General features: G+C 37.6%; 2 protein-coding genes and 1 pseudogene across 6 annotated transcripts in view; all 3 read right to left on the reverse strand.

Annotated features, from left to right (window-relative positions):
* Nucleotides 1-5,124, reverse strand: LOC149018783 (uncharacterized). Of its 3 annotated transcripts, none has more exons than XR_016172985.1 (4): nt 2,141-2,427; nt 1,264-1,365; nt 1,055-1,177; nt 1-938 (listed from the first exon to the last, which is right to left on the reverse strand). XR_016172985.1 is itself a non-coding variant. In XM_089152928.1 (4 exons), exon 1 carries the CDS (start codon nt 5,042-5,044, stop codon nt 2,780-2,782), a length of 2,265 nt encoding a protein of 754 aa, XP_089009054.1. In that variant the 5' UTR covers nt 5,045-5,124; the 3' UTR covers nt 1-938; nt 1,055-1,177; nt 1,264-1,356; nt 2,766-2,779. The 3 variants fall into 3 exon arrangements, 1 of the variants encoding a protein (XP_089009054.1); XR_016172984.1 differs by having other exon boundaries at nt 1,800-2,427; XM_089152928.1 differs by lacking the exon at nt 2,141-2,427 and adding an exon at nt 2,766-5,124 and having other exon boundaries at nt 1,264-1,356.
* LOC149018784 (disease resistance protein RPV1-like) lies at nt 5,022-24,484 on the reverse strand (annotated as a pseudogene). Its single transcript, XR_016173146.1, has 6 exons — nt 24,342-24,484; nt 24,155-24,230; nt 9,582-9,644; nt 7,190-7,704; nt 5,592-6,689; nt 5,022-5,468 (listed from the first exon to the last, which is right to left on the reverse strand). The product of XR_016173146.1 is annotated as a disease resistance protein RPV1-like (transcript).
* LOC149018785 (26S proteasome non-ATPase regulatory subunit 4 homolog) overlaps nt 23,341-26,093 on the reverse strand; it is a 26,412-nt gene continuing 23,659 nt past the window's right edge. Inside the window, exons 10-11 of one of the 2 annotated variants that reach the window (XM_089152929.1) lie at nt 24,580-24,655; nt 23,341-24,230 (exon numbers count right to left, since the gene is read on the reverse strand). In XM_089152929.1, the coding sequence (XP_089009055.1) occupies nt 24,611-24,655 (45 nt within the window). In that variant the 3' untranslated portion in view covers nt 23,341-24,230; nt 24,580-24,610. Of the gene's footprint in view, nt 24,248-24,579; nt 24,656-26,093 lie in introns of both variants that reach the window. The other variant, XM_089152930.1, reaches the window with a different exon arrangement.

Below are 26,093 nucleotides of genomic sequence, written 5' to 3' on the forward strand. Positions count from 1 at the left end.
CTTTCCGTATCATCTATAATTTGAACAATTCAGAACTGGGGTATATCTTGGGTTGCTTACAGTTGTGATCCAGTTCAACACCCAATCTCCTCCACAAGTTGATGAACATGCCAGGCTTTACAAATGGAGTTGTCATCATCAGTAAGGTTTTCAGAGAATGTGATACCTGTAGGACTAGCTGATACTTGTTGTTGATATATTTTTGTCAGAGCTAGGTTGGCATACAAGTAGGACCAGATGATACCTGATGTTGATGTACATAAAAGAGAAACCTTCTTCCAAGGGGAAAAAATGTGAGTTTGTTAAACTTGCTCCTAAAGAATTTATCTGAACAAGAACTAAAGTTTATCAATGGAAGGTATATTAACTCCATACGGTCCATGGAAGATCTTCATAGACCACTGGCTGAACCATAGGTTAACTCTTATTCTGAGGGAATACCAAAGAACAGATAAACCAACCATAAATTAGAAACACTCTGGAAATTTTATGTGGATTTATCCACCTGTCTTGGGTGTGAAGCATCAGTCTAGGGCAGCATACAAGAAAGCTAGTTTGAAGAGATCTATGGGAGACATGCATGTCAGAAAAAAGCTACATATGTTAAAAAAAAATAAAAACCCCCCGGCAGATCCTTCAAACATTTAGGTAATTTGTCCTTTCTCTTACAATAACTCTGTTCACTCTTCTATTTTTCATCTGAATTCCACCCATTCCAGTCAGGAACCCTCTTCAACCCTGGAGTTTGGATGATAAGGCCATAGTAATCCAGGTTCTGGTAGCAAATCCTCTAAATAATTGGTTTGGATCATAAGAGATCGACTTCCCACATCCAGGTCCTGAAGCACTGCTTCCAAATGACCAGCTACCACAGCTGCAAGTAGATGGCCCTGATTAAAAACACTACACAGAAGTCTCAATTGACTCTGTGGATTAACCTGCAAACGTAAGCACTGGTCAGCCACTACAGGCCATTGAGGTTCAAAAATATTAAGCTGCATGTTACAGGTTTTAGCCAAAAGAAAAATGTAGAGAGTATAGTAGTAGGAGTTACCTTTATTGATTAAACAAAATTTTTTTTTTTATCTCTTTGAGTCCCAGATACAGTAGCAATTGATAACCAAAACAGTCATGAACCACTTCAAAAGCTTAGATCAGAGACAAGAAAGCAGCAGACCTGTAAAAACACATGAAACAAGGAACAAAAGAAACCTTACTTATTCTGTTAAATCAAACCATATAGGTGCAGCCAGGAACACCTACTTGTTCTCAGTTGGTTGATGGCTTCCCAATAAAATGCATGATAGAACAATGTCTAACCAACGCCAATTGACATCTTGATGGTATTCATGGAACCTGTTATTCCTGATGACCATATCAGAAAATTGTCACAAGAAACTTTGAATCTGTTAACCCTGATAGACAACATTATAGGTAGTGGAAATCTAATAAGATTTCCATTGCTAAAAAGAGCCAAGTGCCTCAGAGCATCATCTATCTTAACTTGCAAGAAGTCTCACAGAAAAGGATGCAAAGAGGGTTGGCCTAAGAGAGGGAAAGGGCTATACGTTATTCTAAAAGTTCTCAGTACAGAAAATAAAGTAAAAGTCAAAAGAAAAGAGCATCTGCAAGCAAAGAAGATGCAAATATCAAGGCAAGCTATACACAGTAACAAAGAATTTTGCAAAGTAATGATAATGTGTCTTTCATGAAAGAAATATTTAGAAAACAAAAATTTCATCCAACAACATTTTGGATAAAGCTATCAAATGTGATAATAAAATATTGTTCAAACGTACTCTGCTTCATCATCCGTTGAAGCCACAGACCAAAGAAAATGGCGTTTCAATTCATATTTTTTACTACCAAGTACCAACCCTGACTCCTATTAGCATATTGAAATGTAGAAACTGGAACAGAGTCCCATACACAATCAATCCGAGGAATCAAAGTCAATATAAGAACAAAAATACAACCCCGAAAACTAGCATTTTTTTTTTTACTTCGCAAGTACACTCTATATTATATCATTGAAAACCAAAAGAAAGGGAGAATATGCCTTTGAGCTGCAAACATTAAATTTTCTTGAAAGTATGCTATGGAGATGATAAAGCCTATGATTTTTGTGTGGCATACATACAGATTTCAAATCTTGGCACAGATTGTGATTTGCAAAGTAGGTCATAAGTTCCACATCAAATTGAGTCTACCTTTTATAGAAATATGTGTCGAACCAGTTATATTAAAAACAGATTGAGTGAGTCTGGAAAAGTTACATATTATTGAATTAAATTCCGAATTTCTTAAGCAGGGAAAAAGAAAAAGAAGAAGAAAACAATCCTCATAAGAGAATTACTAACTGACTTGGATCAGTTGGCATAGTATTTTCGACTTCATTCGGAATTCCTTCACTTAAATTTAACATGTAATTAATAAAGATATAAAATCAGAGAATAAAGGAACCAAAACCCAAATGCTTTCTGCTTTCTGCTTTCTGTTAGGAATAACCCATGTGGGAAGGGAAGGGAAGGGAAGGGAGTTCGTTGGGTCTCTGGGGCATGGGCCTATATAACGTCAGAAGGTAATTAAAAGGGAGAAGTGGGGAATGAGTTCAGCTTCTGGGGGCAAGCGTGGCTACATAACAACTTGTTTGGGATCTTAGAATTGACTCTCAAAAAACGAGAAGGAGAAATCTACAGAATTGATGAATCGATTTAAATGCAAATTAACAAAGTCAGATTTAGTTGAGGCAGAGGCAAAAGTACCTTGGATAAATTTGTCATGACAAAGCCACTTGGAACTTTGAGCACCCGCCATCAATCAAGAGTCTTATTCGATCGGTATCAGTTAGGTTCATGCAGGAAACACCATTTAGACGATCCAATCCCTTTGAGAATACATAATCTGGTACTTTTTCCAAGGATATACACCCCCTAACATCCAATGCTCTCAAATACTTCAATGGATTGTTACCAGCTTGAATTGCAGTCAGCTTTTTGCAGTCCTTGACTACTAGGCACTCTAGTATTTTCAAGTTTGAAAGATCGAGTGATATTATTTCTAAGGACTCACACCCAGTTACGTGCAACTCCTCCAATGCTTCCAATGCATCAACACCCTGAATCTCAGTAATATTCCCGCAGTCATTAATTTGTAGCAATTGCAACCTTTTAAGGTTAGACAGATCTGGTAATACTTTCAAGGACTCACACCCAATTATGAGCAAATCCTCCAAGGATTCCAATGTGTCAATACCCTGAATCTTGGTAAGATTCTTGGAGCCTTCAATTCTTAAGTTGATCAACTTTTTGAAGTTAGGCTGATTGGATAATATTTCCAAGGACTCACACCCAATTATGTCCAAAGAGCACAAGGATTCCAATGTCTCGACACCCTTAATCTTGGTAAGATTTTTACAACCTCCCATACGTAGCCTTGTCAATGTTTTAAGATTTGACACATCTGTTACGCTTTCTAAGGACTCACAGCCAACTATACCCACATCTTCTAAGTTTTCCAATCTATCAATTCCATGAATCTCTGTTAGAATCTTACAACCTTCAATTAGTAACTCCTTCAACCTTTTCAAATTTGACAGATCTGGTAATCTTGTTAAGGACCCACAGCCACTTATATCCAAATGCAATAAGGATTCCAATTCGCCAACACCGAGAATCTCGTTTAGATTGTGGCAGCCTTCAATCTCTAAATGCGTTAACTTGTTGCAGTTTGACAAATCAGGTAATCTCTCCAAGGATTTACAGCAACTGATATTCAATTTCTCCAAGTTCTCCCATGATCCATCGATGCCATGAATCTTTAGTAGATTCTTGCAACTTTTTATTGTCATTGTTCGCAAGGACCTCAATCTATCAAGGCCTGGAATTTCGGTTAACTCACCTAGATCTTCAATCATCAACTTTTGTAATGATTCACAGTTCCTAAGGCACCCAATCTCTAATATTTCTGGACAATTTGTGATTTCTAGTATCCTCAGCCTTTTCGAATCCTGCAGGTATGGTATTTTCCTTAATGAGTGGCAACAATGTATCTTCAACTTCCCAATCTCGAAGGACTCCAAGGATGCGTTAACGTCGTCAAAGCCTTCAATTTCTTCTAGGCTCTTGCAACTATAAACATTCAATGTCTTTAAATTTCTCAAGCCTCTTGATGTACTTGATACTTTTACCACTGACGAGCACTGTTTGACTTTTAGACTAATCAAACTTGAGGGAAGACCTGAGATATTCTGAATTGAAATGCAGCTTTCAACACAAAGGCTAGTCAAGCTTAGGGGAAGACTTGAGATATTTTTAAGTGAATTGCACAATTTAACAGAAAGGCTAGTTAGGCTTGGGGGAAGACTTGGGATATTTTCAAGTGAATTGCACCCACAAACAAAAAGTCTAGTCAAGCTTGGGGGAAGACTTGAGATATTTTTAAGTGAATTGCACCAAGAAACAGAGAGGCTGGTCAAGCTTGGGGGAAGACTTGAGATATTTTTAAGTGAATTGCACCAAGAAACAGAGAGGCTGGTCAAGCTTGGGGGAAGACTTGAGATATTTTTAAGTGAATTGCACCAAGAAACAGAGAGGCTGGTCAGGCTTGGAGAAAGACATGACATGCTCGTCAAACTAGTGCATGATGATAAATAAAGTCTTCTGAGAGCAGTCATCTGAGAAATTTCAACTAAGAGGTCCATTACACTCCCCTCATGCCACAATGATAAATCTAAATCAAGGTCTATCAAGGATACCATTCGGCCCAAATTCTCTAGCAGCTTTTCTAGAGTTATGCCATCTAAATCGAGTTCTTGGAGGTTAATCAAATTACTCATTTGATGTGGCAGAACTCTTAGCGCCTCGCAATGATGCATGTCTAATATGAGCAAATTTGTGAGATGACAGATGGATGTATCAATCTCTTCCAATTCCATACAACTCCCAAGATGCAGCTTCTCCAGAAGTTGATTTTCTGAAAGATCAGGAGTCCTAGATAATTGTTCACATTGTGACAAATCTAGAACTTTTAAATTTTTGGCCATTTGCAAAAATTGTGGGAAGAAAAATATATGAGTTAACTTCTCTAAATATAACTTAAAAAGGTATTTTTAATTTATATACACTTTTGATGTAAACAAAGAAACAAACAAATAAAAGAGAGAGAAGTTTCTGCCAGACCTTGATGCAGTCCCAACCCTTCCAATCGGCAGTGATATGACTATAAGATAGATCAAGAACCACCAATTTCCTTGGACAAAAAGTAATTTGGATGCATTGCTTGGGACATCCTTTCCAACTAAGCCACCTTAATTCTGATAAAGGATAGGAGAAATTCCCAGAAAACTTTGCATAGTCTATTTGGAGTAACCTTAAACATGGCATTTTAACAAATCCTTCACTCCTTAACCCTTCATTCTCAGAAATACTTCTAAAATCAGTGCCAAATCCAATGACACTGCTTGTTCCCTACACAAAAAAAGGGGGTGGGGAAAAAAACTTAAATTATTATCCATCCAACGCTTAAATCCATTAAAAAGAAAAATCACAAGGTCTTCATAGAAAAATTATTTAATTATATTCAATACCTACCGTTTGTGTATCCAATACTGTCAAGACATCCTCTTGATACCATATTCGTGTGCGTTTCCCTGGCTCATTAGCATTCTGTTGACAAACAATACTCCTTCCAAGATCCCGAAGCAGATCATGCATCCCTAGCATACCTTCTTCGGTAATCGTTATCAAAGACTTTTCAAAAAGAGATTCAAGCCCTACTAAAGGATGAAAACCACAACCTTTCCATATGTAAGAAACAATTTCCTTATTCATGCCAATGAAAAAACAAGCACTATCAAGAAACATTTGTTTCTCCTCATTATCTAATCCATCAAAACTTATTCTCAACCTCTCCATGACATCATTATTTGGAAGTTTATGCAGCTTCTCAAGCATGTCTTTCCACAGTGGTTTTCTCTTTAAAAATAAAGATGAACCTATAACTTTAAGCGCTAAGGGAAGTCCTCCAGTAGTTTCTACCATAGCATTTGATAGATCCAAAAAATCATATGGAGGTTGGTGGCTTTTGAATGCATAATGGTTAAAAAGTTGAAGAGAATCATTTAAGTCCATTGGTAATGGCTCATAAATTCCATCTGATTCCCAAAACTCTAAAATAGACTTGTCTCGGGTTGTGATAATGATTTTGCTTCCCACACCAAACCATTCACGGTCCCCTACAAAGTATTTTACATGATCTTTTTTATCCACATCATCTAGGACAATAAAGACCTTTTTGGAACACAACCTTTGGCGGATCACATCAGTCCCAACATCCACGCTAGTAATATCTTGAACTGCAGACTTCAATGTATCACGTAGAAGTTGTTTTTGCAAAACAACTAGTCCATTATGTTGTTTACTAGCTTCTCGAACATTTGCAATAAAGCTACATCCATCAAAGTGATTGAAGACATCATGATAGACAGCCTCAGCGATCGTCGTTTTTCCAATGCCTCCAAGGCCATGAATCCCAATAATTTTTTTGTTGTTAGATTCAATACTAAGAGCATCAACATTTCTCTTATGTGAGATTCTGCTCCAACTAGACTGTTATTTTCACTAAAACGTCTCTTGTTCACTTTATCATAAATTTCTTTAACAAGATGTTGTATCATCTGTCCTTCAGGCCTATATAATCCAAATAAATAAAAAATATCAATACTATACATAATAAATTGAATAAAAGAATTCAACTTAGAATGAAGCACTTGCGAGTTATGCTATGGAATGACTACTTTGCAGTTGTATATTATTATTATTATCATTACTTTTCTTTTTATAACTACTTTGTATTATCTCATGCCTTCATGATCACTTATAACCTAATGGCTCTCCAATTTGAAATCATTTCATTTGTTTGGATCGTCGCATGTAAGATTAATTGAAAACTCGCATGGAAACTCGGAAGTTATCATTATACAAATCTAAGACATCTTGGAACCTTGCATGGAAACTCAGAAGTTATCGAAACTCATATTGCATTATTTTCCCAATAATCCATTAAAATATATTCCTTTAAACTATCAACTAACGCAAATTTTACACATGAACAGAAATATATAAATAATCTAAGTTCCTTTGGTTGGTGATTAATCATGATATTGAGTAAATGTAACTATTGGACTTACGTTTTATCCGTGACATGCCAACCATTCAATTCTCCAACCTCTTTCTTGGCATCTCTCCACTTTTGTACATCTGCAGGTACCTTATTGGTAAGGTGTTGTTCAAAGGCTTCCTCATATTTCTTTTTCTGGCCTCGTACTTCCCTTGGCTCAACCTTAAAAAAGATGGGCATAACTATTTGCTTTAGTGTTCTTCTGCATTCACATATATAAGCTAGCTCTTTGAGACACCACTTACTGAATGCATAATTCTCCGACAATATGGGAATGGAGATCTTTGATTGTTGGATTGCAGTGAATAGATCCTCCTCAATGTTGTCTCCTTTGTGGAGTTCTTCAGAGTCCCTGAAGGTCGGAATTCCACCTTTAATTAAGACAGTGTAGAGGTGGTCGGCGAAATTGTTGCGAACATCTTTGCCATAGAAGCTTAAAAACACTTCATAATTGATCTTAGAACCAGCAGAAATGGTTGAAGAAGAAGAAGAAGAAGAGATCTGATGAGTTTGCTGCCATTGTTTCTATCAAATTGCTCGGAGAATGCTTTCCTTCAAATCTGAATATGGATGTATTTGCAAAGCAGCAGCGTTTACATCTAGAGCATATGAATATCAAAAAGAAATAAAAATGATAAGAAAGATGCTTTTTAATTTTCGGAAAGTTCCTGATAACCACTTTTGACTTCCTCACTTCTTCCCATATTCGAATATTCGCATGGCTTTTACTTTAGACACGCCATCACATTGCTTTCCTATTTTGCCAAGCACCATCACATGGTTCTCTCTATTGGATCAAAAAAAAGAAAAAAAGAAAGATTGTACATTTGTAAAAAATGAAAGAGAAAGGAAAATTGATAAGTCAAATAAATTTTCTTCATGTTAAAATTTTCAATTGGTGACTAACTAAGTATTTTGGATTTCAAACTCATGATAGAGTGGGGTTCATGATCGGTTAATCGACTAAAATTAAGGATGTAAAGTCGTATGGTATGATATGAGTTCGATGCAAAATTTTAGTGCCTAAGATCAAAATTGTACAGAAATATTTTGAACGAACATCTACATACCAATACCATAGCGATGTAATATGGTTTCAATATATTTTTTTGGTAAACATTTATGGTTTAATATTAAAAATCGTATGAAATAGATGATAAAACGGTACAAAAATATTTATCACATGGTTTTCTTAATTTTATTTCAAAAGAAAATTTTATCAAATTACTTTTCTAAAGAACCAAATAGTGATTTTGTCCGGAACCATCACATGGCGCTCTCTCGCTCTCCATTGATAAATGATTGATGCACAAAACTGATATTTTAAAATAACTCCAAGCGACTTTCTCACCCGTCACATGGGTTTGTCTGGTAGGCTCATTAAAAATAGGTTTTAGTGGACCACTATGTGTTTTTTTCTATTAAATTATTGACAAACTCTCCTAGTTGCAAGATAAAGAAAAAAAAATTCCACCAAAAATAAATAAGAAAGAAAAAAAAAAAATCTAAGAAACTCACACAATTCTCTGTAAATTGCTAAGCCTCGAAGTGTTCACTTTGGCTTTAGGTCAAGGTCTTGAATAAGCAAATGAATTGGCTGTGGGGTCATTAGGAAGTAAAAAAAAAAATTATACTTTTAGATACTCATAAAAATTTGTTGTTTTAGAAAAAAGGGTTAAAAATTTGTTGTTTTAGAAAAAAGGGTGAGAAAACAAAATGAGTGAACACGTACCATGTGTTTTGAGATTTCGTTGCATCATCCTAGCAAGTGCATGAGGTTGTGTAAGTAATATAGTGAAAATAGAAATATTGTCCACGATGATCAAATGAGACAATACACTTATAATTATCTAGATGAGCTAATTATCGAAATTAATTAGAAGTAATCTATTGACTAGCTTAGTTACTACTTTATCCTCTATATTTTTTGAAATCACTAATCCAACCGTGGACTTTTCTTGTAATGACTAATACCCTAATATATATATATATATATATATATATATATATATTAGTAATGACGCACGTGCAATAAGAAACTTTCATATGCAATTGAACTTTGTAAGCAGTGTCAAAACCAAATATCATTGCCATCTCCTGTTCATCTTGATAAAGTGAAGCATGATTAGTGCACAACACATCTTATAACCCTTCTTCTGAAAACATTGATTAATCCTCTCCCATCCCAACCAAAGTGGGTTGGAAAAAGGAACTACTTTCGTAGTTCATTTTTCTAGAGTGTATTTTAGGATATCAAATTGGGACTGGGAATTATCAAATAAAATGGTTAGCCACAAACTCGGCAAAATAACTCAAATTTCTATAGAAATCATGATGTACAAATTAAATTGATATCCTAAAATATATCAAGTCATACAAAATTCACTAAGTACAAAAATTACCTTAGGTTGAGCAAATTCAAGACTCTCGAACAATTTAGGATGTTTGATTGGAAGTTCAATGACCTACAAAATTCAAAGCAAAGAAAACATGCAATTTAAGTCATGGATTGTTTGAGGAACCCCCTTCATTTCAGTTCGTGTTTGGGATAACGATGGTGAGTTTCTTCTCATCGAAGCAGCTTTCTCTCTCCCCCGCTGGATTAAGCCGGATAACAGTTTGAATAGAGTTTTCGTAAGGCAGGGGGAACTTCACATAATTCCCAGAAAAAGGTTCCCTTCGAATCCGAGCTTGTCTGAGTCATTGTTCCACATCCTCTTCATACGGGATGGTTCCTTCATAGGAAACCAATTCATCTTCCTGTACAATTCCTTCTTCTGTGCAGGCTAATAAACATATACAAAATAAAGGAGTGAGTTCTAAAGAACTCAGTAAGAACAATTACAATTCCCATCAATTATCCAACAAAGCATAAATGCATAAATAATATGAATGAGTGCAAGGTATGAATAATACTATGATTTCTAACTATGCAGGTCTCTATCAGTTGACATGCTTTAAGATATACACCAACTCTCCTCTGAGTAAGTCTAGTCACTCTGATCCGGCAAGGACTAGTTACCTCTGTAGGGATCTTGGGCAAAAAGGAAAAGTCCCACCCTGGCTCTCAAACCATGGTTGGGGTTAAGTCAACACTCTCTCACCACGACCATTGGTAATGAGTACTAGCGCATGTCGGAGTTTCTAATCCAATGCAAGGTCATACTGGTAACATGTCTACATGAAGTCAAGATACATCCCCTATGGCACCAACCAACTCGGTTCAGTATCCTTCACAACCTAGGAATGAGAATCCTCACGGACCGCTATTGTACTCCACTCCTTAACCCCATGGTCATCCACATATTATTGGGGCGGAAGCTCTCATGACTCCTCACGACACCCGTCCGTTCCTTGGACGTCCATGAGCCCAACCCTAACATATGCAACCCTACCATTTATATGACTAACAGTGGACCAATGTCACATCACTGTCATCACGGGTCACTCGGTTTCAATCCCCCTACCGAAATGGTAGTACCATGTGGGGTACCTAGCCATGCAATTCTAGACTCTACCTAATAATGTCATCAAACATTCATGACAATGCTGGAGACATCAGCAGGCACGTGTCCCATTCCACAGTCTTCTGATATCCCAAGCTAAGATATCCCAAAGGAATACTTCATCCATCAGAACCTCACACTATGTATCATCAGTATATTACAATCATAACCAACAAAGTATATATGTAAACAAAACAAACAGCAGTAATATAACAAGGTTAATATATAAGACATGACTACAGCAACATATATAAAGAAATACTAATTCTAACAGACACTGGACTAGCATGTTCAAGTTTATTCATAAGATAGGATTGAATGTCCTTACCTGCATACAAGTAGATTGTCCGTAAAAAGAGATTCGTAAACTATTACAAGACTTTCTTTTCAAACAGAGTATACCTAAACACAGGATTACAATAATATATAAGTTAATTGAATCAAGGTGGATCAAAACCAAAAGTCAATTGGTCATTGTTTACCAGCCGGTCGCTTAGGTTGAGCGACCGCCACTAGTGACCGCCCCAAAAACAGAGAGTTTCAATCCGAAACTCAGGCTTCTGATCACCTTTTTTCAATCCGGATTTCAAGTGATCATGACCTAAATCTCGAATCTAACACTCCTAAAGCCAAAGCGTGAAGGAATCCTAACAATTACCATCATTGGATTACCTAGAACTCTCCCCTTGACTAGATTATCCTTTTCACGAAAGCAGGGTTTCATTTTCGGATGAATCACCTCAAGAAGATTGGAAAGAGAGTCACAATTGAATCAAAAGGGTAACCACAATGATGAGGGTATGGGTTAACACGAAATTGAAAGACAAAGACGATAAAGAATGAAGGGTGAATCCATTACCTCACTTCAGAACACCAGAAAAAGGGAAGGACTGATCTCCAGATCACTGCCAGCACTTCAGATCCACTTTCGGCACTTCTCCGCAGCCGTCTGACCTCCAAAAACGGTAACCACAAATAAAATATTCGTAAGTTGGGCGAGGGTTACCTTTTATAGAAGTCAAGGGGTAAAATAGGGCAAAACCCCGAAAACAAACCGGGCGGTCGCTTGGTTTAATCGACCGCCACTAGCAACCGCCCCCATGTAATTTTGCATACAAGGGTGATTTTGCTAGGGGGTTGATATCCAAGTACAACCTAGCCCTAAAGAAGAGATGGGGGAGATCTTACCTTCAATCCGGACATCTTCTGACAACACTTGACTTCCAGAAGACCAACTACCAAGCAAGGCAGACTCTTCAAACAGAGGATCCAGATCCATGGGTTCAGGGTATGGATCATGGACTTCTATCCGAACACTCCACAAACTTACCCGACTAGACCTTCGGGTTCTGGGACCTGCAATACGGATCTTGGGTTAGAAATACGGGGTTGTTACATGAGCCTTGTTTGATTTCACTGGCCGTTGAAGGTTTCTACGACGGTGACATTGATTCCATGAAGTATTCCGCTCGGATGGAGAAGTTTTTGAGTGGTGGTACTGGAGAAGAGCTTGTTCAGGTGTTGGTTAGGATGTCAAGGGCGATGTATGCACAGTTATTATAGCAGACGTTCCAGGCTCCCAAGTGTTACCCCATGCCTCCTAGAGCGGATACTCCTGCTTATATGGAAGCGGATCTAGGGATGAAGATCGCTTGTGGATTCGAGATGATTTATCAACAGAGGCGTCGTAAAGGGTCGGAGTTGATGGGGAGCACCTGGGATGTGTTCGGGAAGAGCTTAGAGCAAAGTGGGTACTTCAGAGAGCTTCTCCTTGGATCAAAAGAGTATCGCCAGCTCTTGGACCAGGTATATGGTCATCTTATCTGTCCTCTAGGACCAGGTATATACTTGACGTTTCTTCTTCTTCTTCCCTTCAAATTTTATGTTTTTTTTTCCTCGGTGAAAACATTTCTTCTCCTAGGTTGCCAACGACTATGGGTGTGGATTTCAGTTTATTTCAGTTTGGGTTTAACATTGAAATTTAACGGACGTTTCCTCTTCCTATCTAAATTTAATAAATTTTGGAACTCACTTTTTTATGTGAGAATACAATGAGACAATGAATAACGTATCAATCAAGCAATCAACGATTTATTGGAAAATGAAAAAGGGGAAATTTGATAATTAAAACTTAATTCAATAATTTAAATTTGTAATTTTAGACATCATTTATTACTAATTTACTTATCTAACTGGTTGAATACAAAAGGGTATTTGTGGAAAACGAAATGTAGCCATGTCCATTGAGTTCATACTTTTATAATAGTAGTATGATTTGGTAACTTTCCGTTATGAGTAACCAGTTTTATGCAAAATTATTTTTTAATGTTTTTATGTTAAAAGACCATTCTTTGTTTGAAAATGGGCGTTTGATAAATTCCTTCTGAAAATATTTTCAAAACACTTATAGAATAAGTTTGTGTTTGATAAACTCGTTCTAAGGTTTCAATCTGGACTAATTTTATCACTTATGTTTTTGTTCTTTGGTAAAAACATCTTTTCATGTTCTGCAAAAGGCTTTCTTTAGAACATTTTTTTGACTTGTCTATTCTTAAAGAATAGAAATGAACCATTTTAACAAATACCTCTAACCGTTCTCAAAGAACATAAAAACGTTAAAAATGTTTTTAAGAACGTTACCAAATGCACCCTTAGTTTCTTAGTACTTTCTAATCACTTTTCAATTTTTTGAATGAACAATACTCATCTGTCATTATTTACTCGACACTTTGTCTTGATTTGGAAAAGTTCAAAAAGAAGATCAAAAGCAAATCTATTGACTGGCCGACAAATCATTCAAAGCAGGATATTTTTAATTTGTTGTGGAGGGAGGAAAGACCCGAGGAGAGACTTGGAGTCAAGTCTTTAACCTCTTATTTTCACTTTTCTCATTTTGTTTTTTCTGTTGGAAAGAATCTGTATGCTTTTCTTTCCCTTCTTTTTTCATCATGGAAATGGGACGAAAAAGGCCCAAACACCACATAAACAATGCACATTGTCCAATACTTCACTTGCTCAAATTGATTATGTTGATGCAGAATTTGGCCCTCCGGCGAACGCCGAACCCGCAAATCGCTCGACCGGGGGGAGTTCGCCCGACGAACAAAAGTTCAAACGAACAAGAAAGCCAGCCAACCCAAAGTATTCAATAACTCAAGAGGCACGAAAGAGAGTATGTGGGTATTTATAGATCTTAGGAGAGGACCAACAGCAGAATGGAGTTCGAATAGAACCGCATGGCAGCTCCGAGGAGAGGAATCTTATCCGCCAGGATACTTGGATGTAGTTGAGAGTCCGATCTGGATTCTAAGACTAACCCGATTTGATCGCAACCTTATCCCTATCTTTAAGGAGGTTGGATATGATTCAAATTGTATACCTTGTTTAGTGCCTTCGTTTTATTCATGGTCCGGCCAAGGTTTGATCGGTCCAGTTCTTCTTTGGTCGGCCCAAACAGGTCTATTATAAAATATCCATAACAGATTAAACGAAAAATAACCCATTTTTCTCTAAGATTGAATTGATATTTTTGAGAATTTCATGAAATTTTATGGTCCCATGCTCTCTCTCTATATATATACATATTTATAAGCATGAAATAAAGAGAGATGATTACATTTTTTTGTCCTAAAATACCCTCATTTTCATTATCTAATTAAATGTTATTAATATGTTTACAATAGTAATATGATATATGAGAGTTAATAATCAATATTATCTATTCATTATATTATATATAAGAGTCATTTATTGAAGGATGCACATGCATTTTTCATCACCGCTCCCTATAGAAAAATATTTCTTTCATCCTAGATTAAAATGTTTAATTCATTAAAGGTATATAATTAATTCAAATATTATATAAAAATAAATAGTAAATAAAAGTAATAATCACTTAACGGATACTCCCTTGAAATTCAATCGTCATTTATCTTACATTAAATGAAATTAACTATCATTGAATTTGAATCATTTGATCACTTCTCCACTTAGATGTCGGATATGGAAATTGGGTAACAAGATAATAATAATCAAATGAAAGAATCTTGGGAATCTCAAAGTCTAAATCCATTCTCGCCTCATGAGACACACTCACACACCTCCCCTTTATTAACTTTTTTTGGCAGAGAGAAGAAACCTGATAGCAAAATGGAACCATAAAATTATGACCTGCAAGTTGGATTTTATAGGGGTAGATGTGGATTCACATATGCGGAGCAGATCGTAGAAAGAGTAGTCACTACTCAATTCATCAACCATGAACACTTCTCTGTTCTCAAGTTTGAGGATCGTCTCTACAATTTCCAGACCACAAAAAGCTTGATCTGACCATGAGCCCTTCTTTGATCTCAAATTTGAGGATCAGTTGCCCACAAAATGCATCCAAGAACAACATAGTTAATACTGATCAAAACTTGCCAAGTGCAAACCTGTTTGGCAATTCATTCTATGGACACTTGATGAGAAAGAGAGGGAATTCTACAAATAGATTAGGAGTTGGCTTTGGACCCTCAAATTGGAACTACATTGATGTCTCTAGCAAATGGAAATGGGTTCGGATTCCTTACCCCGCCTTCTCACAGGCGCTTGTGATATCCAAACTGTTGCTTCCCAGGCTTCTTTCTACTATCCCACTTCAAATGATGTAGAAATCCAATTCAGGGATACATTCTTTGACACAACAAGAACTAGAGTCTGCTCTAAACCACCCCCTTTCTTGTCTTCCCTATTTCTAATTGTTATATGTACCTTAATTGAATTATATTACTCGTTCCTTAAGCCTAGAAATATTGGCATTCCGATGCAATCAGTTTGGAGGGCAATAATTAATAGATCTTGGATTTTGCTTGTTTGGCTATTCAGCAAAAACAACCCAGTTTGCATTGCATTTGTTGTCGTAGAACATAAAAGAAACAATTTGAGATTTTATCTTTTTCATTCTTATTGTACTCTTGAGCTCCCTCGTATTGCGGACCGAAAAAAGAAGAAGGTTCTCCTTTATCAATGTCAAATTGTAATGGGTCGGGTCATAACCCATACCCAGATAGAGAGAATAAAGCAGTGATTGAATCTATATATTATTGTTCCTTTGAAAACCCTAAGAAATAATAAAATATGAATTGCCTCCTTTCTCTCATGGATGTAGTCTCTTGCCAAACCGCGTTACTTCTTCTTTCTCTTTGATTTCATATCGTGTTCTACAATCAACAATTAATGAGAGCATACCCATTTAAATTCTGGGGAATTATTAGATAAAGTTGCACCCAAAAAATCTTTTCATAACGATGCTTTCGATCTATGAAATTGAATAGCCTTATCTTCCTTGTGTTTTCTTTGTACAAAACCTGCAGAACTAAAGCCAAATATGAATGAATAAATATGCATGATACAATATGGTCATAATCTTCATAGAGTTGGTTGTGCATTATATTGAAACCCGTAGATCAGTATGCTTTTTTGAATCCTAATTGTTCATTATCCAGGAGTTATAAACAAATATGCAAGCTTAAATATGATGAATTAATATTGATTGGATGTTTAAGTCAAGGTTCACTATATCACTACTTCGGCTTTATAGTTAAGTTTGAAATTGAAGGTTGCCTCTCCTCCAAAGCCGTAGCGCCCTAAAGCCTCCTAGGTTTTCTCCGCCGCCACACCTTTTTGAGGTGGAGAGATTCTCTATCTCTCCACCTCCTCCTTTTCCTCCTTTCATCCTCATCTATCTTCCCCTTTTGGCCTCCTCTCCCTCTCTCCGCCTCCCTTTTTTTAGGTTTTTATTTTGTTCCTCCGTTCCCTCTCTCCGACTCTCTCTTTCCCTGGTTTTTGTTCTTTCCACCCCTTTTTTTTTCTGGTGGTTTTTTCACTGCTGCTCCCCTCCCTCTCTCCGACTATCTCTTTCTCTTTTTTCAGTTTTTCTTTTCTCTCCGATTCTCTTTTTTTTCTCTGTTTCCTTGGTTTTGTCTTCCGGTTTTCATTTTACTTTTAGTTGACTTCTTTTCAATTCTCTAATTAAAAGCTTCCGAGTTATTATAAAAAAAATTAAAAAAAAAAAAAAAAAAAGAAAGAAAAAAAGAGAAACAATAAAAGAGAAGAAGAAAACAAACAGGATGGTTGATGCAAGTCGTGGGCATGTTTTCTGCGGTTTTGGAGTTTTTTTTGGCTCTCTTTCTGCTGCTTGTGGTATGCTGAGTTGCGATTTCAAGTTGGGAGTTCGGAGACTAGTTCGGGTGCTTTTTGCCTCAACAACTTAGTTGGCGCCTTTGTGGCGTGTTCTGTCTTCGCCTCTGTGGTGTGCATTGTTGTGGCCCTTGTGGCATGTGATATGTATGCCCTTGGGGCGTGTAGTTTGTATGCCTTTGTGGCATGTTTTGTCTTTGCTTATGAGGCGTGTGGATTGTAAGCCCTTGGGGCGTGTGTTTTGTCAGCATTTGTGGCGTGCTCAGTTTTCGCCTTTGAGGCGTGTGGTATGTAAGCCCTTGGGGCGTGGTTATGTCTGCGTCAGTGTCTGCATATGTGGTGTGTCTCCGCAGGCGGTGGTAGTGGTTATGTTTATTATATCCATTATGTTTTTTTGGCTCTGTGGTTGTCACAACCAAGTTTCTGAGGGTTTATTGGGTTCGGCCCATCACTTAGTTCTTGTTTTTTTTCCCTTTGTTCGGTGTTTGTGTTTGTGTTTGTGTTTTATTTCAATTATGAATGAAATATTTGAACTTTTGACCCAAAAAAAAAATTGAAGGTTGACTTCATTATTCTTTAGGTCTATGGTTACCTTTTCAAGTTACAGATCTCCTCTATTATATTATATGCAATTAAAAGAAGATATTAGAAATTGATGCGTCCAAAATCTGCTCAGCCCTTAGATCTCCTCGTGATGACCTGCAAAACGAAAGCATCAGACGTGGCCCGACCGCTGGGGTCGGGAGTCCACCTCCGAAGGCTAAGTCAGTTGATGAACTTAATCACAAACGGCTCTGCTAAGAAGCACAGAGCAAAGGAATGAAGAACTGGGAAAGGTGATCTAGATCGTAAGCCTCTGATAGTTTACGTCTACAAGTGTGTATGTGAATCTGAGTCTTCTTACCTCGTAGGCAAGTAAGGTTTATATAGAATGTCTCTTCAAATCTCCTTCGTTGGATATACTAGAGCCTTCTTCGGGTAGTCGTTGGATCTTAACAGTTAGATCCGTTGAGCGGTAGACTTCTACTAGTTTGGACTAGTAGAGGACTCCTGAGATAACCTCTAGGTCATCCGATGATTATCCCTTCGATAATGATAGCCAATAGCCACCAATTTGTGCTTGCCATCATTAGGGTAATTAACCTAATCCATAAGTTGGATTAGGGCATGTTTGTAGCTAAATTAGTTTTCTTCCTCAGCAAGCTATCTTCTGGATCTGGTTCGCTCGGAAGCGAGTCGATTCCCTCCGTCTCGACCGGGGTCGAGGGTCAAACTGAGTATGAACCCGGTTCGATCATATTTTCTCCATATCACGAGCCCCCCAGACCAAGCGTTAGGTCGATCCCGAGGGCTTGGTTTTTAACTGGGTTCTTCGTCAGGCAATAGTCTCTGCGTGTTCCATTAAATGGCATATCACATTCAATGCGGTGGTCACTTTTCCTCGAGCGTTGTGAGGGCAATGCCACGTGTCTCATTGCAGTCGATCTATCGTGGCTCACGTATCCCAAGCGACGGTTTCCGAATGCCTGTTTTGGATTCGTGAGTTCAAACTTTCAAAACGTCTTCAAATCTCGACCGTCGATGCTGAATCAATCTTGATCGTTCAGATTCCCGAACACTCGTGCGAGTGTTTTAAAAGCGGTTCGTTGTCTTCGTAGGTTTCATTCTTCTTATCTGGAATTTGAACCTTCGTCGTCTGCTTCGTGCCTTCTTGCTCTCGAGCTTTTGCCTCACTAAATCAATAAGTTAACTGGTCCTTTTGCAAAGTTTAAACTTCCTGTCTCCAGTCTTTTTCTTTTTGTACCTTTCTGAAACTAGTAATGGCAGATAATAGGGTTTCTCTGGTACCTAGTGCCAGTAATAGTAGTGGTAACGAAGCTTTTGCTTCCCTTCCTTCCGAACAGTCGGATAGTGATAACAAAACCCTAATTGTCCTCTAGTGCGAATTTGCTGAAGTTTCCCAAAAAAGTTTAGGGAGAAAAGCTGAAACTTCCTCCGCCCTTCCTGAGTCCGGATCTTCCAAGACTCCTAGGGTGACTGTCAAGTCTTCTAGGCAGTCGAAACAAACCTCCAGGTCTAATGGCGGACCTGGCTCTGTCCCCTCCGTTTTCAAAGAGGAAACCCTTCTTTCAGCAATCCAAGATTTTGATTTTCCTTCCTCTTATCAGGTTAGGGCTCCCCATCTTGATGAGAGGGTTGACTCGATCCTTTCGGGCGAGTTTTCCCTATACATAGATGCCCTGGAAAGCGGGGTTCGCTTTCCTTTTTTCAATCCTTTATTCTCAGCCATTTTGAATCACTGGGACATTTGCCCTGGAATGCTCCTTCCCAATAGCTGGCGTCTCATCGTCGGCTTCTTGGGTTTGTGTTTTAAACTTGGCATTACGCCATCTCTAGCTCTTTTTGTGCACTTCCATCTTCTTTCTATCTCCCACCCTCCTGGATGGGTTTTTCTTTCCAAACGCAATAAGGCTGAACTCGATTGGAGGGGTAGCATTCTTGCCAAGGGAACTTGCCCTTCCAATCACAGAGGATGGCGCGAACGATACTTTTTCTGTCGAGCGCCTCCATCAGATCTCAACTTCCCGACTGTTTGGAAGCGGTGTACTTCTTATTCTGAGAATAACCGGGGCCTTCCCTTATCCAAAGGAGACGAAGCGGCCATTAGATTTGATTGATAATTTATAATCTCTGCCCTAGATCAAATTTGTTTTCTTTATCTCTTAAATATTTCAGAGTTGGCCCATAATCACATCTCTAGCCCATCATGCTCCAGATCAGACCCATTTTCGCATTTGAGAATTTGAATTGACTTCTTGATATGTAAAATTACATGATTCATACCCAAAAGTCCAAATATTTGTTTAAATCTTGAAAAGTCCTAAAATCTATAAAAATAAAAATAAAACCCAAGGTAACTCCACTCTAAGTGTGTAAAATGCATGATTTATGCCCTAAGATTTCACACATAAATGTGCTCATCACAAGGCTTCCTCTCTGTCAAGGACTATTTGATCACGTCACAGAGCACATCAATGAGCACATCACTAAAATAGGTTGGGTGATGCATTTGGCCTTTTGTGTAAACATGGTTTAAAACTTTAAAATAGTCAAGATTCAAAGTGGGAAACCCAAGTTCTGATTTCAAAGCCACAAAATTCAACGTGAAAGCCAAAATTCTGATTTTCTACTTTAAAATAATCAATTAAACGTGAAACCCAAAGTTCTGATTTTTTGAAACCCAAAGTTCTGATTTTTTACTTTAAAATAATCAATTCAACCGATTTTTTAAGCGACTGTAGAGAAGAATTTCTATCGGATAAAGAAAACTTCTGAAGCAGGGTGGTCCGATCTCTAAAGAGAGGAAGTTCATCGATGACGGTGGAGTTAGGCAAGAAGAATTTATTGATCAGTTGACAATGAAATGAAGCAAGACAAGGGAGGAGGAGAAGATAACGGAAAGTTAGTAGCAATTTAGGGCTTTGGTGCGATCAGAGATTTTTTTTTTTTTTTCTTCTTCTTATTGATCAGAAAATTTGAGAAATGAAAAGGGGTTTCTCCTAATCTGTTTTGATCTTTTAGATTTTATTTTTAGGGCTTTGTTGCACTAGAGCCATTTTCTTCTTCTTATCAAAAAATTGAGAAACAAAAATAAGTTCTTCTATAATTTGTTAGGTAACAAAAATTAGGGATTTTTTCTTACAGATTTCAAAGATAGAGATGGTTCGAATGAAGAAAGAGGTATTCGGCGAAATTTCAGCAATTTCCACCCATATTGTGCCAGAAAATCATCGACTTTCCGACGATATTTGGTAAATATCGTTTTCACCCCCAATTTCAGTCGTTGCCTTCCGAACTTGGCAAATTTAAGCCGAAATTCGCAAAAACTTCCCACCCCTTGTTCATTTCGTAAAAGGATTTGAGTTCAATTCTAACCTTAACATGTCCTAATTTGGCTATGAACTTGGTTGTACCACATTTGGGTCTTCAACCTCTATGAATAGTTCTAGTGGAAGATTTCGCTCCACCAATCTTCTCATCTACAGAACAATGAGAGCTGAAGTCTCAAAGTTAAGGGTGTCAATTGCATACCGAAACTGTTTAACCGTACCGAAATGCACCGTCTAAAACGCATCGTACCACACCATTCAAAGTTCGGTACGGTATGTACCGAAACTGAATTTCTTCGGTATGGTTCCGGTTTCAAGTACTTATACTATTGGTATGTACCGAAACCGTACCGAATTGGTACTATACCAAATTACGAGATATAAATGTAATTTTACAATTAAAACACTTTACCTTTAACCTATCCCTAATTCCCGGTTTCAATTTTTCATTTTGTCCTTCACTCCTCTTCTTAGATTTACTTGTTTAGTCTCAATTAATTAGATTTACTTACTTTTGTCTCTGTTAATATCAGATTCTATCGATTGTTTGATCGCAATTTCATTAGGATCTTAATGAACTAATAACAGAAGTACATGGGTTCGTTTATACTAAAATTGTACGGCACTAGATACCGTGTTTAAACCGTTTTCCCACACCAATTTAATACCAAAACCGTACCGAACTGTTTTTGCAAATACTGAAACCGTACCATACCACGTAAATTTGGTATGGTATGGTACGGTTCTGGTTTCAGTATTCAAAATTGGTACCATACCGAAACCGTATTAAATTACTGAAACCGTACCAATTGACACCCTTACTCCGAGTAGGATCTAAGGGAGCATCGTACGAGATAAAGGTTGTCATTGTGTCGGCCGCTCTCCATGGCCATTTGATCCATACACCATGGTCACAAGAAACTTCTTTGATGTCACTCTAATACATGCTTCCCAATGTAGGTTTTTTAAAAGCACTGGACAGCCAACAAAGCAATACCCCACATCGTCCATTCCTCGAATCGAAGCACTTATAGTTGTTAACCCAATTTCACTAAGGTAGGAAAGGGAAGACCATAATTGAGAGAAGTTTTCAAACCAAACCCACATCTCCATAACGCAAACAAACTCAACTTACTCTTAGACACCCAAACTAACACCGCATATCTCTTCCCCATATCATTTATACCTCAACAATTCCGACCTCCCACCAAATAAATCAGCATTAGATGATTTAGAGTTGGAAGAGGAGTTAGGAATTGGGATGCCCCAACTAGGGGTGTCAATAAAACCTTATTGGCCCACCCTTGGTAGGGTCTAATAGGGTTCGGATTTAGCCCTTGGACATCCGGCCTGGCCCTTACCCGACCATGTGTAACTGTGTTAATCTAGTCAAATTTATATATAGACTTAGTTTCAGTAACTACTTAATCAAGTATTCAACTATCTCAATGGATTAGGTTGGTCAACAAACCCTAAAACTTCATAATTAAGAGGTCTAAGAATTCTAATTTCCTTGGTGTCACTAACACATGCATTTTGTTTTGTTTCAAAGTGAAAAATCATGGCCAAATCAGGTGAAACAAGGCTAACCCAACCTTGTCAACGTGACAAAGGTAACTCAGGGAAGGTCAGGTTTAGAAGAACCCTTACAGCGCAGAGTTTGGTTTGGGGTTCTCAAACCCTTTACATGGTTGGTTAGAATGTGGGTTTGGGAGTTTAGGCCTCTAAAGTAGGATTTGGGATTCTCAAACTCAAAGTTTCTATCGTGTAGTTGGTCCATCATGAATGAGGTCTTCCTTTGTATTGGTTCTTCAATATCATGAATCAGGCAAGATACTACCTGGGCGTGGGAGGGTTTGACTATGCAGAACAAATAATAATCTCACTGTCAGTAATTTGACTAGTAAATCGAAAATTCTGAATCCTTTTTTCTTTTGCTTTTGTGTTTTCTATATGATTTCAACAACTCTTCCCTAGGATATGTCATAAACTTCTCCATGGTGAAACCGTTCAAGATACTCAAGAAGCAAAGGCTAGGGTTGTGAAGCTTGAAAATAAAGAACACAATATCTTCTGCTTACTTTCCATTTTAGGTAACACCCTAGTTAGAGATGATTTGAGTACAGATTTCAATCTGAAATTTGTTACAGCATCGACACACATGGCGTCCTTTATATTGGATGAGAGTTTATCAAGAAACTTTCTTTATCAAGAAACTCTCTTCATACAAAGCTAATAAAAATTCTTTACCACATTATCAATTATATTTCAACCAAACATTCTAGCAATATTCCATTTAAGGGTGTCAATTGCATACCAGAACCATTAGCCCCCCCCCCCGCCGGGGGGGGGGGGGGAGGATAGAAATATGATCTTACTGATAAAACACTTTCCTGTACGCGGGACCGCCAAGAATGGGAGCCGCTACACCCCGTAAGACTCTCTAATTTTTCATCACTCTTCCTTTTAGATTTACTTGTTACATCTTTGTAAAACCACCTTACCCACCCTAACCTTCTTCATTTCTATAACTCTTCTTTTTAGATTTAATTGTTTTGTCTTTAAATTAAATTTACTTGTTTTGTCTCCTATTAATATCAGGTTCTATCTTTTGTTTGATTGCAATTTCATTAAAATCTTAATGAACTAATTAGTAATAACAAAAGTGACACAGGTTCGATCATACCAGTGTTTAACCCATTTTCCACACTGATTTAATACTGAAACTGTATCAAACCATTTTTACAAATACCAAAATCGTACAATATCATGTAAATTCAGTTCGGTAAAATTATAATTTTCGGTATTCAAAGTTACCACCATACTGAATTACCAAAATCATACCGATTGACACCCTAACCTCGATTAAATGAAAGAGCAATCACTAGCCTGCAGATGACACTTCCGCAAAAGCTTATAAGCAACATCGCCTACACCAATTAGGCAACTGGAAGCACATTGTGGAATTGTTTTACCCAGCCGGTAGGAGAGAGGGCACAAAGATCCAATTTATTGGCCTAACAGCTGAACAAGAGACTATCAAATCTGTTTTTCATTATCAAAAAACATAAGAGAAGAGAAACCTGACGCCCCATTCTCTCTTCATATTCCACTTGGATTGTTATAATCTCTTATCCCATTCAATCTAAACTAACTTCCACAATAGCTGCTCACTCAATGAACAGAGAAACATGTTGAACTGAATTTAAGCATTCCACTTCCAATCATGACAAAATATTACTAGAGTTTACTGCCAATGGTTGCATGAAGACAGCTTACATGACTTAAAATCAAGACCATGAAACGGAACCACAATTATTTGAGCTTTATGGAAACAAGGCAGTTCTGAATGGGCAAACCTACATATCCATGCAAAGTCGTCTTTACTTTTTAAGATCATACTCCATCCATGCACATCCCACAAAGACACATGAATATCCGTGCTTCATCTGGATCACAATCATAGACTCTCTTATACCTGAAACAGAACAGAAACTATCGACACATTTAAGCTTTATAAGGATTAGACCAAGATTAGTATTAAGTCCACTTGATATTTCTAGTGGATTCACTCAATATCTCAATCAACCTGGAAGGACCAATTTCGTCCAAGCAAGTGAGACCTATGGAATCTGGGGTTCTAACGCCTGGTGCATATTGGCCTATGGAACCTTCTAAGAAACTATTGCAGAGGGTGGACCACCAAGTGATACTGGACGGACATCCAGCCATGGACAGGCTTTTTTTCCATGGAAGCTAAATAGTGTAGCCTAAAATAAATTAGATCATGTAATGAGGTTTTGATTTCAGAAACCAAGATAACTTACCTGAAATAATTAGCAGGGCTAAAGAGCACCATCATTTGTGGTCTTCACTTGGTGGCTTCTCTTCATCTTCCTTTTTCTGGGACAGTTGATCACATGTTCAATCAGCAATTACATAAAGATTAAATATCTAATACTGTAGGGGCATTTGATTTTTACAAGTAATGGTAGCCTTCAACAAATTTTGCAAATTAGAATAACTGCATATTTGAGTTTAGAGCAACAGTTCTTTAAGGTTTTCTTTCTTTCATTTCCCCCCCCCCCTACTTGATTGGATGAATACTTCAAGGGTTGATCGCTATTACAGCGATACCATTCCTCTTTTGGGGGTAGAAGAAAAAATAATTGAATAACAGCACAATTAACAGAAGCCCGACAGCCAGGAGCTCAACGTAGATAGCCAACCTGGCGAAGGATTACCAAAGAGGATCTCGGAACAGAGGAGAAACAGCAAGAATCAAAGAGGCTCTTGAGACGGAGAACATCCTGAACAGCAACAATCTCAATAGAAAAAGTGAGCCATCTTTGAATTGCTTAACTAACTCCAGGCAATCTGCTTCTACCACCAGATTTTTTAAAACAGACTTCAGTCTGCTAAGAAAACCTGCTCCCAAGGCCAAAGCTTCACAAAGAAGAGCAGAATCGCATCTAACTCCACTTGGATACGCTGAATATCGGAGTCCGTGATTATCTCTAAAAATGATTATTGTATTCAGAACTGTCACTATTCATTGATATATTGATGCTGTTCATAATGTGGTCGTCAATTCTACTTGTGGTTCAATTTCTTTTACTTTAATGGAACTAAAACTAGGGTTTCTACTTCTGATTCCTCCTTGTATCAGTTTTCTTGATGTTGAATTGGCCAAAGAAATTGGCCTCAAAGATCTTTTACTCATTGCCAAGGCACTAGCTACAGAGAAGGATGAAAATGAGCTATTCCCTTGGCTGCCTTGTGAGATTCCAGTAGGATTTGCAGGTGGATTCCTGCTCTATTAACATTTTCACTTTTCATCTTAATTCTATATATGCCAGTCAGTGACTCTCTTTCTCTAGCTTGAGGCATCACTTTCCTACTCAGTTTCTAGTTGGCATTCTGTGTTCCTTCTATTCTATTGCTAATAATCCATACTTAACATCCAGTATTTTTCTGTTTAATCCTAAATTGAACACTGAATTGCATTAAATTGGAAATTAGTGCTAGTCTCTATTTGTTGTCTTAGTGTCAGGGGAACATCCCTTGAGCATCAGATCCTGATCTCATATTTTTGGGATCTTCTGCCAACAAGTAGAACTATTTTATGAAGTCCTAGATTGAGATGGGAGGTCAACTAGGAGCCGATAAGCAGGATCTTATATGAATCAGTCAAGTTCAAGTAGGTCAGAACAGGGTGGGGGGTCCACTGAAGGGGTAAGATTAGGTCAAAATTAGAGCTTGACAATTAAGTTTGGTCAAGGTGATGCAGGGTACAATATATGCCGGACGTTACAGCTAAAACAGGTCAATAAATCTGGAG

This window comes from Hakea prostrata, chromosome 4 (assembly GCF_041222555.1).
Source record: "Hakea prostrata isolate BN-2017 chromosome 4, UWA_Hpros_2, whole genome shotgun sequence".
Taxonomy (NCBI): Eukaryota; Viridiplantae; Streptophyta; class Magnoliopsida; order Proteales; family Proteaceae; genus Hakea; species Hakea prostrata.

Bases quoted from the DNA above. Each gene is read 5' to 3' on its own strand.
- LOC149018783 (XM_089152928.1), bottom strand. From the start codon at position 5,044: ATGGCCAAAAATTTAAAAGTTCTAGATTTGTCACAATGTGAACAATTA.